General features: G+C 62.9%; 1 protein-coding gene across 4 annotated transcripts; it reads right to left on the bottom strand.

Annotated features, from left to right (window-relative positions):
• Positions 1-107: 107 nt before the first annotated feature.
• Positions 108-10,961, bottom strand: INPP5E (inositol polyphosphate-5-phosphatase E). 4 transcript variants are annotated; one of them, XR_004424611.1, is made up of 12 exons: positions 10,867-10,961; positions 9,124-10,131; positions 7,884-8,007; positions 6,314-6,411; positions 5,291-5,439; positions 4,967-5,086; positions 4,500-4,607; positions 3,738-3,899; positions 3,534-3,649; positions 2,872-3,008; positions 2,180-2,472; positions 108-2,067 (listed from the first exon to the last, which is right to left on the bottom strand). XR_004424611.1 is itself a non-coding variant. In XM_033122437.1 (11 exons), exons 2-11 carry the CDS (start codon positions 9,918-9,920, stop codon positions 2,340-2,342), a joined length of 1,944 nt encoding a protein of 647 aa, XP_032978328.1. In that variant the 5' UTR covers positions 9,921-10,131; positions 10,867-10,961; the 3' UTR covers positions 108-2,339. The 4 variants fall into 4 exon arrangements, 3 of the variants coding, with proteins under 3 accessions (XP_032978328.1, XP_032978330.1, XP_032978329.1); XM_033122437.1 differs by having other exon boundaries at positions 108-2,472; XM_033122439.1 differs by having other exon boundaries at positions 108-2,472; positions 5,291-5,415.
• Positions 10,962-11,370: the final 409 nt, after the last annotated feature.

Here is an 11,370-nt window from a genome sequence, read left to right as displayed (position 1 = left end):
CTGGCGGCGGGGCCTGTGCGCCCTGCACCGCCCCATCCACGGGGGCGGGATGGGCCCGTCGGGGCAGATAGTCCCACAGTGCACTTCCCATTGTGACACTTGCCCATGGTCACCACCTGGGGACTCGTGCAGAGAGACCAGTTCAGCTGTCACAACGCATGCATTAAGATGGGAACAGCTCGTAAAGAAGTGAAGTCCGGTGCACCTCACGTAGCCTCTCAAAGCTGCACAGTGAGAGAGGCTTTTAACGACCCGGCAGCTTTACGAACATTCTAGAACTAACTGCTAACCACCTGACACAGGTGTCTGTTTGGGAAGTTTTCTCTCCCTGCTGGCCACCGCCCCTGCTCACTGTGTGGAACACTCCTGTCCCCTCAGCTGGGACCGCCCTCTCCATGCCCTGGATGTCACCACGCTTGTCCCTCACTGCTCCCTGTGGCCACACCTTACAGCCCCTAGTACTCAGTGTACTTCCGCCGTCTTCTCCCTTGTCTGCCTGCCCGTTAGCAACATGCATGCCGAGGGCAGGCTGGCTGTCACCCTGAAGCCCAGAGCAGGGCACCAGCAAAGTGTGTCTGGGAGCGGGAGCCGGACTTCAAAAACCACCCTCACACGCGAGTGTTTCACAATTCTTTATGAAGCCTGTTTTCCAGAGACTGGCCGCTTCATTTGCATTAGTTTGAATGTTTAACTTTCCAAGTGAAATGCCATCCATCTAAAACCTCAGGGCTGGTATTAAGTAAAGCACTTAACTTGGATGAATCTGATTCGATGGGTATAACGACCGCCCCAGACAAAGCTTGGTCTCCTCAGTCATATTAAAATCCCTTTTCCATGGTTTGAGTCAGAGAAACTGCCCAGAAAGGATCCATAAAATCACACTTCAAGCCCCATCAGCACAAAAATCTTTTAACAGGAATATTCAGTTAATTTGATTCGCAATTCAACAGCACATTCTCAATTCGAGCAGGATTTTACACACAGGCAATCAGTGAGCTCTAGACGTTAGATGGCGCTGGCTGTGCCCTCAACGGGATGCCTCCCATTTGTAGCAAAAAATTGCGTGTGTACTAATTTCATTCTGTGGAAACCGATACTCTGAAAGCTGGATATACTACTCATCAGAACCGACTTCACCTGCTCACGTCTGAGTCGTCTGCTTTCCTGACACCTGGGGCCACGGAGCAAACCCAGCAGAGGCGGAAGGTGGGGCTGCCGCCAGCCGGCGGGGAGCAGGTGCAAGGCGGGTTGCCTGTGTCACAGGGACGCTGAGAACAGGGCGTGCGTACAGAGGTTCTTTCTAGGACTCAAGGGTTTAAGATTCAATATGTGTATTTATTTAAAAATATAAATATGGAAAAATAAATAATTTAAAAGACTAGATTGAATGCCCCTAGATTTGCCCACATTCAAAGCGTACTTTTTTTTTCAAGAGATGGGATAAGACAGAAAGAGCAATAACGGGCTCTAAACCCTTTGAGAAAACGAAACCCAGAACATGGCAGGGTGGTGACACTGAAGCTTCCAGCAGCTTCAGGCCCAGGGACACTGCTTCCATGAAGCCCCTGCATGGCTGACCTGACCTGAGCAAACAGTCTGAAACCAGCAAAGCCGAGAGGAGAGGGAGGTGGCGTCGGCGGGAGGTTCAGACTAGCTCCCTAAGACCAGGTGCTGCCCTGAAACCTCAGTCTCGCTCTCATCCCGGCCCAGCAGCAGGTACCACGGTTGCTCCCTGGACATTGTCTGGCTTCAGCCTTGTGACCAACTCTGTCTCAGCTTGGTCCTAGCATGTGTCCCATGGGATCTGGGGCCCCATGTCACCCCACGGCGCAGCCTCCCAGGAGCCGGGCCACCTGTGCTCAGGTGAGGAAGGCCTGCTAGGAGGATGGAGGTCTGGACTCGAGCGGCCGCGGGCATGCACACATGGGGGAGTCGGGGAGAGCTGAGGCTGGCGGAAGTGCGGGCTCTGCGGCTGGGTTTCCATGTGTGAGCTGCTACCTTTGCCACTGAGGGACAGTGATAGGTGTGGCATGACCGATGTCCAGGCCCAAGCTCCGCACGCACACCCTGAGGGAGGGAAGTTGGGGTAGCTGCAGTGGCCACTTGTGAGTGAGCAGACTGGCTCCGGTCAGGGATGGGGTGCTGTCCCTCACGGCCCGCTCTCGCCGTGGTCACTGACCTCCTGGGGTTCCTGTCAGGGAAGCAGGACAGCCTCCAGCTGTGGCTCATCAGCGTCCCCCAAGGCTGAGCGGTCCCAACGGCAACCTCCTCCATCCTGTCCAGGGTTTCTGGTCCAATTCCCTCCCACATGGTAGGTGACAGCCCTCCAGCAAACGTCCTCAAGACACGGTACAGACAGTGCTGGAGTGCTGAGTCTTCAGGGCTCGCTGTCTCTGAATTTCTTTGGAAATCCGTCTTTTAATTCCTATCAAGTACAGTTCGCGGTCAAACTTGCCGGCAGCTAGCGGAATGCTGTGGAGGAAAGAACGGTCAGGAACAAGGAGGGACGGTCCCGCCCCCTGAGAGGTGCCGAGGCCCTGGTCCTTCCAGGCGGCCCGGCCCGCCACAGCCCCAGAGCGGGCACCGGGAGCAAGCCTGTGCCAGGCCAGCTCTGCTGAGAAAAGCAGGGGGTCCAGCCAGCCTCGCGGGCACAGGGCAAGTGACAGTCACTAAAGATCAACCAGTGGCAGCAATCTCCACGTGGGGCTGCCGGAACTCTGCTCCTGTCTGGCCTGTCAGGACATGAGAAACGGCATGTACCCAGGTCCAAAGATGGCACCCACCCCTCAGGAGTGGGCAAGGGATCCGCCCTGGCCATGACCCCCTCCCGGGCCCTGAGCACCCCCGCTGGCCCGTCAGGAGGATACTGACTTGTCTCTCCCTGGCCTCACTTTCACCCGGAACAGGCCGTACACAGGCCGGTGATCAGACGTCTTGATCCCAGGACAGGAGGAGTACTTGATGGGGCAAATGTCGTCCCTGTGGCGGCTTCGGTACATGACGCGGTCCTGCGGGAGGTCGCAGAGCAGGCCGTGATGCCCAGTCTGCTGCAGGGTTCCCAGAGCCTCCCCCAGGCCCACGTCCTGGCAGGCGCTGGAAGGGCCAGCTGTGCTTCAGGCCTTTCCCTCACTGCGCTTAGGCCACAGCCGCTCCCACCCAGCCCCGTGGGAGCAGGAGGCAGCCATGTTCAAATCCACACCCGCCTGCGGGGGCTTGTGCAGAGCCACACGCAGAGGCTGGGCCTGGAGCCTGGCGTGGGCCGGCACGGGGCCCCCGACACAGTAAGCAGGCAACGCTGCCAGCCAGGCCTCTGAGCAGGGCCGGGCAGCCAGCCTTCAGGACGACCCTGGCCCCAGCTGAGAGTCGCATCCAGGCGGGCTGACCCAGCTCGCTGGACGTGCTGACGGCCCGCGAGGCCTCCAGTCCGGGCACTGCTCTCACCTGGACGCGAGTCAGAAGCCTGTGGCTCAGGAGGCCCTGCCCCAAGCCCTGAGCACACGAAACCTCGCTCCCACGGAGCCCGCCACGCTCACCGTGTAGGACGGCGTCCTCTGCTTGGACGTGGTATCGTACGAGTCCTTCCCAATGTCGAACTTGTATGATGGGAGGAAGTGGATGTCCGGCTCCTGGAAGCCCTTGAAGATGGACCCTGGGGCCGGCACAGGCCCCGCCTCAGACCAGCCGGCATGGGGCTCGGGCCCCCCCCCCAGCTGGGGCCTCACTTCCGCCCGCCTCACCTTTCTTCATCTCCCGGGTGAGCTGGTCGAGCTGCAGCAGGGCCGGCACGCTCACGCCCAGGTCCTGCTTCAGGATGGCCTCCACGGCCACACGCGCCCCACTCAGGCGGAAGTTGAAGTCTCCAAACCAGAACACCCCGTCGAAGCGGGTGGTGACGTCCGCTGGGCACAAACCGAAAGCACATGAGCCTACCCTCCCCTGGCGCCATGCCTCAGTGACAGGGATCAGTCTGTGTCCCCCGATCCCAGAGCCACAGTGGGGCAAGGACCCTCCCTGCAGAGAAGCAGGTTAGCAGCCGCCCAGTGGCTGTCTGGAGGCTCAGGATTACGGGGGTGGCGTGCCCCAAAGCTTTCTGGGTTGACATCCGAGTTCATGATGTTCGTTCTTTCATTTCAAACAGCGACAGACAATCCAGAAATCACATGGCCATCTCAACCACAAACGGTCGCCCTCAGGCTCACAGCTGACCCCCTGCCCACGGCCCACGGCCGTGACGCCCAGCATCACGGCAGCCAGGGGACAGGATGCAGGGCGGGCAGTGGGCAGTGAGGAGCAGGCAGACCCTGGCCGGCCACAACGCCACATGTGGACCGAAGCCACTAAGGACTGACACGGTCACCACTTGTGAGGAGCCAGGCGCCACTCCTCGGTTCAGAGCCGGCTTTATTTCAGTGACTTTTTGAACTTTCCTGACCTTGGTTCTCAAACCCTCTGAACAGTTTGTCTCCACTGCACTCCCCGGAGAACAAGGCCGGGCTCACCTGAGTCGGAGCGGTAGGGGCAGGTGTCCGGCACGTTCTTGGGCAGAGCCAGGCCCTGGATGGTCTTGCTGTAGTCCAGCAGCCTCTCGCTGACCTTCCCGTCGCCGGCTGCAAGGACGGGGAGTGCAGGTCTGACTCAGGCCTGGACTCTGGGGATCAGTCCGGGTGGAGACCCCGCCTCCCCACAGCAGCAGGCTCTCGTCACACGCGAGCGCCTGCAGCGACCCACCCCACGCCTTTCTGTAGGGGGGCCTGCTGTCGGCGCTCAGAGTGGAGCCAGCAGGACGGAGGCCGCCATCCCAGGTGTCAGGCTCTCTCTTCAGGACCCGGGGCCGTGGGGCCTGCGAGGGTAGCCAAGGGCCCTGGCACCCTGCCTGCTGGACGGCCTCTTAGGCCGTTCCCTCCCGAGACAGGGAGAGGAGCACTGTCTGAACACAATGCCTGGGACGCAGGTGCACGTGACTTACAGGTGAAGTGGGACGTGATGAAGAGGAAGGAGGTGCCGAAAAAGGTGAAGCCGACACCCAGGGCCCCCTTGGTCTTGATCTGAGACACAATGCGTGTGGTGACCGTGGAGCTCTCCACCTCTGCGTGGGGGAGGAGGCAGAGCTGACCGGGGCTGGGATGCACCCCCATGTCAGACCCCCCCACTGCAGCCCTAAGGCCCCACATGGCGGCCACACTGCCAGGCTCAGCGAGCAGGCGTCCATTTCCCTGGACAGAGGCGAGGGCCCATGAGGTGGGCAGTGAGCGTTCTGGATGCCCGAGGGGGACGGGGACGGCCGGCCTACCTGAGCAGAACCAGATGAGGTCCCTACGGAGAAGCACGGACATGTAGAGCGCCCCGTGGGCAGCCGAGTGCAGCATGACGTAATGGGGGCCCAGCGTCTCCTGCAGGCGCGTCTCCCACTCCCGCCTGTGGGAGGAAGCGGAGGCCGGCCTAGGGAGGGGACGGGCTGCCAGCTCCTGCCCCTGGTCCCTGGCCCCACAGCTCCTGGACCCTGGCCCCCGAGAAGGGGCCCCACACACAGCCTCCTCATTTTGCAGGGAGAGTGGTGATGGGCAATACGGGGGTTGCTGGGCCTGTTGGGCCAGAGACTGGGGCCTCCCTGCGAGACTGGCTTCCCCGTCCATCTCCAGTGACGTCACAGGCCTATTATCCCACTGCCTCGAAAAGGCTCTAGTGACGTGGGCTGGGTCACAACCCCTGCCGAGACTCCAGTGGGACCTCCCAGCCCACCTGGTGGAGGCCCAGGGAGAAGCCCCAGGCCAGGCAGGTGAGGCCATCCCACTTAGAGGCCAGGGTCCCCGGGAGCAGAGCCTCTTCCCCCAAGTGTCCTCGCTGGCCAGGCCTCCTGCTGCTGCATGAGCCGCAGGGACACCAGGTGCTGCCTGGAGCCCACGCCCCTCACCAGGTGAACCTCAGCAACCCGCACGCACGCAGCCAGACCTAGGACAAGTGAGCAGCAGCCCCCAGTCCCCAGGGCGGGGCAGCAACGCCATTTAGGGGTCGGGCTGGCAGCCTGGAGGGGACCAAGTGGCTGAGCTGCTCTTTGCTGAGCCTGGATTCTCTCAGATCAGCTGTTTGTTGACCAGAAGGTAAATCTCATTTATTTTAAATTCTCCGAGTCACCATTTGAGGAGAAGGCCGTTTGTGGGTTCGGCCCAGGCTTGCCTGCGGAAGCCAGTGTCTTGACCCATGTGGGGTTTCAGGTCACAGCAGCTGCAGCCCCAAAGGCCCACCCCAGCAGTGCTGGTCCCTGGGAGGGAGCAACAGGCTTGGGGCAACCGGGGGTAGGGGCACAAGGGCCTACCTGTCGGAGCAGCCCTCCTGGACCCCGACGACATACAGATCTTGGGCGTAGTCGGCCTCAGCGGGCAGCAGGAGCTCGTCCAGGTTTGGGGGGAGCTCCTGTAGGAAAGCAGCACCCAGCATGGGGCCCAGCACACAGGGCTCCTGCTCGTCCCAGGGACCCCACGGGCTCTCCGGAAGGAGGGGAACCGTGTCCAGGGGAGCCTCAGGTCTGGGCAGGCGGCCCTCTCCACCTCAGTCTGTCCTCGCCAAGGCTGCCCCCGTGCCCCCTCCCTCGCCACGTCCCCCACCCCACGTGCACGCTGCTGGTCAGTTGCATCTGGCCACAGCATAGCTCCTAAGTGTGTACCCCCCACATGCACATGTGGGTGGAAAGGCCCTCTCCCCGTATTTCTACCCCCACTGCACCCCAGGGCGGCCATGCAGCTGGGGTGCAGCAGGTCCCGAGGGAGGTGAGTACCCCACGCCCTCTTCACACCTCCACCCTGCGGCCCCAATGCCAATTGCCTCTGCCCCGTCAAGCCCTCCCAGCCCAGGACAGGCAGGGTGGCTCCCTGGGACAGCAGAGCCACTGTCCTGGGCACCTGCCTCCTCCTACCACCCAGGAGTGATTCATTTCCACCACTCAGGCCAGTGTCTCTGGGGGCTCCCGGTTACGTCATCCCCTTGTCCCAGGGGCAGTGCTTCCTTGTTTGTCCCCAGGGCCTGTCACCGAATGTCAGCCAGAACAGCCACACGAAGGGATGGTCCTCCGTTCTCAGGTCACTAAAAACCGTGGCACTCAGGAAATGGCCTTGAGACGCCACGTGAGGCACAATCACCTCCTCTGCCTCCACCCCACCTGAGTTAGGACCACCTGCTGTCTAGAACAAGTCCACGCCCGGCCCCCAGAAATCATGCAGGGTGACGGAGACCACCAACCTGAGGACAGACCTTGCCATGTGAAGGGGGTCCCAGGGACACACAGGGTGAGCTGGAGAGGAAGCCGGCGGGGACAGTGGCCGTGGGCGCCCCAGGAGCAAAGGCCCAGAAATCAGTATGCAAGCCCCCACCTGCCAACTCATCTGCGGCCATTGGGGTGCAAAGCGCCCCTCCTGCCAGGTTTCCACGCTCATCTCAACAGGTTTCCTGGGCGCCCCAGCTCACAGGCAGGATCCAGGTGGGGTGTGTGGGGACCAGGGAGTAGAGTCCCAGCCGGTGGGAGACATAGACACTGCTGTGGCGCACACGCGTTCGCCATGAACGGGGACATAGAGGAGTGACCCCAAGGCAAACTGGGGGCTCTGGGTGACCGTTCCTCAACCATGGGGTGTCGGGAGGGTGCAGGCTGTGGAGGGGGCAGGGGCTCGGGGAAGCCCTGTACCTTCCTCTCAAATTTGCTGTCAACAGAAAATCACTCAAAACAATCACGTGTCTAGAAAAAAGAGCGCTTTCCTGCCCGGTCACTAACACGGTATGCGTGTGTGTGTGTGTGTGTGTGGAGGGGGGTGACAAGCATTTGGTGGTACCAGGCAGACCCAGACCTGTGCGGTGCAGCAGGAACCCCAACTTCACCCCGGAGGGCCGCTTACCTTCTGGCCCTGCATGTTCCATGTGGCCACGAAGAGGCCCACACTCCGGTCCGGGAAGTACCGGGCCAGCTCCTCAGCCCCCATCAGGGCCCCGCTCGCCAGGAGACTGCCCTCCAGGTAGCTCCTGTGGAGAGAGGACAGACTGATCTCAGGGTCTGAACAGACGCACCCCGGGACGGGCCAGCTGCAGGAACACACCTCTTGGGCCCCATATGTGCTTCAACCAACCCCCCCAGGCCTGGCAGGGAGTGGAGACGGACGGACAGGTCAGGTCAGGGCTGTGGGAGGGAGGCAGGGAGGGCACAGGATGACTTGCTGAGTTACAGTACGGGCCCCAGGACCGAGCTCCCAGGATAAGCCCAGGCTCGGGGAGAAGAGGTCGTGGGCCTGGACAGGCGAGCTCAGAAATCTCTGGGCCCCCCAGTCTGGTGAATTCATGGCTGTGGCCTCAGGACATGCATTTGGGAGTCGTGAGCAGGAGGTGTGGGGGCGGCACCCAAGTTCTTTTCAAGCTATAAGAAAGTCACCGCGGGTTAAATATTAAAGCCCCATAAAGCCCGGAAACCAAGCCTTTGGATATGAGCCCCCTGGCCCACGGGGTTGTGGGGGCCGAGAGGGAGGCCAATCAATGGTGGGGCACCCAGCAAACCGAGTCCTCAAACACCAGAAAATCCCCAGAGGCCCTGCTAGAAGCAAAGTGCTGGAGGTCAGGCCCTGCCTGCTGTCCCCTTCCTGCCGTGAATGAACCTGGGCACTCTCCCTCCATGTGACTCAGCCGTGGTCACCGACAGCCCTCCACCCCTTGGTCCAGCCACTGCACTTCTAGTGACAGTCTTGGAAAAGCAGCAGCATGCACACAGCACGCGTCCTTAGCAAAGTGGCCAAGTGAAAGCAAGCCTCAGCAACACATCTCGGGTCCTGCAGGAGGCCGGGCAACGGGGCAGACTTAACACACTAGCAAAGGCCATCCCCGCAACGAGAAAAAGAAAGAAAAGCCTGCTGCAGTGTACAAGGCGGTCTCTGCGTCCACGCCACCTGCTTCCCAGGTATGAGTCTGAGAGGTATTGAAACACAAAGGAAGGGGTGTCCCGCCGGGAAGGAGTTGGGGGACGGGGTGCCTGATGGAGTCCAGTGTTGGTCTCCACCTTTATGACAGTACTCTTGCACAGTCCTCATGAAGCTTGTTTCTGAACCCTAAAACGAAGGCCACGGAGAACGCCCGCCGCCCAGTAGGCCCTACCTGCTGCGGACGTCCTTGGCGCGAACGGGTGCCAGGAGGCTGAAGGAGGATTTGGCAGAGTGCAGGGAGCAGTGGTCGCAGGCCAGGGGGCTCGGGGGCTGGCCGGGGCCCAAGCTGCTGTGGGCCCGGAACAGCCTGGTTTGCAGGTGGAGCTTGTAGTCCGCGTGATCCGCGTCCACCTTGTTTGCCGTCCGCAGGGAGTTGGAGGCAAAGTTCCAGTCCAGGGCGGGCAGCGGGCAGGAGGGAAGCCCACTGGCCAGCCTTGGGGTGCTCCCTGCCGAGGCGCCTTCCCGGTACAGGAGGTCCAAGGAGGCGCTGTTACCCAATGAAGAGGGGCTCCCTCGGGCTCTGCCTGGGGCCCTGCGGGAGGTGGGGATCTCCTGCAAGGAGGAGCTCAGCCGGGGCGGGGAGCAAGTGTGGGCGGGGGGCCCGGGGACTCCTTCCTGCAAGGAGCCCCTGGAAGGGCTGGCCCCATTCTGGGCGGCCAGGTCCTCCTGGCTGGTTTGAAAACGTCTCCTCCTCCAGCCCTTCTCATCCAAGGACAGCGCCCGCTCCAGCTTGGGCCTCGGTGGCGGCGGCTTTGGGGTGAAGGGTTTTGCCTTAGCCTGTGGGTCCTCAGAGCTGACCTTTACTGGACTCTTGTTGTCGGGAGGCGGGGACCCTGGGTGGAGGGCGAGGTCTTTGTCTGTGTTCAGGTGGCCCCGCAGCATTCTGCCTGCAGGCCGCAGACGTGCGTGGGCGGGGGGCTGCGGGGGAGGCGCCTGCGAGCGCCCCAGGCAGCCCGCCTTGGACGGCATAATCCAGGGGCCTCACCGACGACGACGGCAGCAGAGCCCAGCCGGAGAGGGTTTCTCCAGGGGCTGCAGGCACCCAGCGTCAGGGATGTGCAGTCACACGTCCCCAGCGAAACACAGAGGAGAGAACCCGAATGGGCTCCCAGTCAGGCCTGGGGCGGCCCAGCTGCTGCATGGCTGGAGGCCCTGACGTCCTGGAGTCCCCCACAGGGACCTAAGGAAAAACTGCTATGACTTCCACGAATCCAACGTTCTGCAAGGACAGCTACTGCGCCGGTGAGAGGAGACAGGCCAGCAGCAGTCCGGCAAGAACAAGCGTCGAGACGTGCCGGCCTGCTGCCCCCACTTAGCGGGTGGGTGAAAGGGGCCCCTTACGTGCGCTGCTAGGGGCCTGACTAAGCGGGAATTCCCGCCCCCAACGGGAAGCCCGGCGGAAGCCGGCTCACAGGCGCAGCCTCGGACGGGGCCTCGCTCACCCGCCGGCCCCCCACCATCGCCCGCCCGCAGACCCCGCCCCGAGGGCCGGCGACGCGGCTGCGAAAGGCCCGGCCTCAGGGCCTGCGATCCGGCCCGTCGGCCGCGGGGCTCCGGGGACAACGACCGCCGTGCAGCCGCGGGTGCTGCGGGGCGAGACCCGCGCTCCGGGGTCACCCCGTGCCGGACCCTGCCCCAGGAACCCCGCCCACGGGTCACCTTGCGTCCAAGGGCCGGCCCGCCCAAACCCGCCCCGGGGTTCTTGAGACCCGAACCCAGAAACCCTGCGCCCCCGCCCGGGATCACCCTGCCTCTACCCCACGTCCCCACGTCACCCCGTGCGGGGCAGGACCTCCCGCGACGAGCCGGGAGTCGCCCCGCCTCGACCAGACCCTCACCTCGGACCTCGCCCGGGACCCCTGAACCCACCCAGGGGGTCCCCCCCGCCCCAACTCCGCGTCCAGGGATCACCTACCCCGGAGCCCCGCGCCCCCACCTCTCGGCGCCGCCCGCTCCTCAGCCCCGCGGGCCTCGGCCGCTGCTCCGGGCAACCGGCGGGCGGGGTGGCTCGGTTCCGGTGCCCGCAGCGGCCCCTGGCGGCCGGAGGACTCACATGGGCAAAGCGAGGACGAGGGCGCCACCTGCGGCTTTCTTCCCTCTGTGGGGCCACAGGGGCTGCGGACCAGCGCCCTCCCCAGCTCCCCGCCCCACGTCTCTGCAGATTTGCCCGCCTGGACCATTCCTGTAAATGGAACCCTAAAGCACGTGCCCCCTTCGCGTCTTGTTGCCCATGTTCACCCAGGTGGCAGGATGGGTTCTCACAGCAAACCCCTCACCGACCAGCCACCAGACGGGCGCCTCCCTGCACCCTGGAAGAGCAGGTGCCTGCGGAGCTGCAGGGTCCAGGCCACCTCTGGAAGCTCGACAGCCCAGCAGTGAGGTCACACAGGCCGCCTGGCCAGGAAGCTCACGGGCTTCA

This window comes from Rhinolophus ferrumequinum, chromosome 12, assembly GCF_004115265.2.
Source record: "Rhinolophus ferrumequinum isolate MPI-CBG mRhiFer1 chromosome 12, mRhiFer1_v1.p, whole genome shotgun sequence".
Lineage (NCBI taxonomy): Eukaryota > Metazoa > Chordata > Mammalia > Chiroptera > Rhinolophidae > Rhinolophus > Rhinolophus ferrumequinum.
This window is presented reverse-complemented; position numbering and strand designations above follow the sequence as displayed.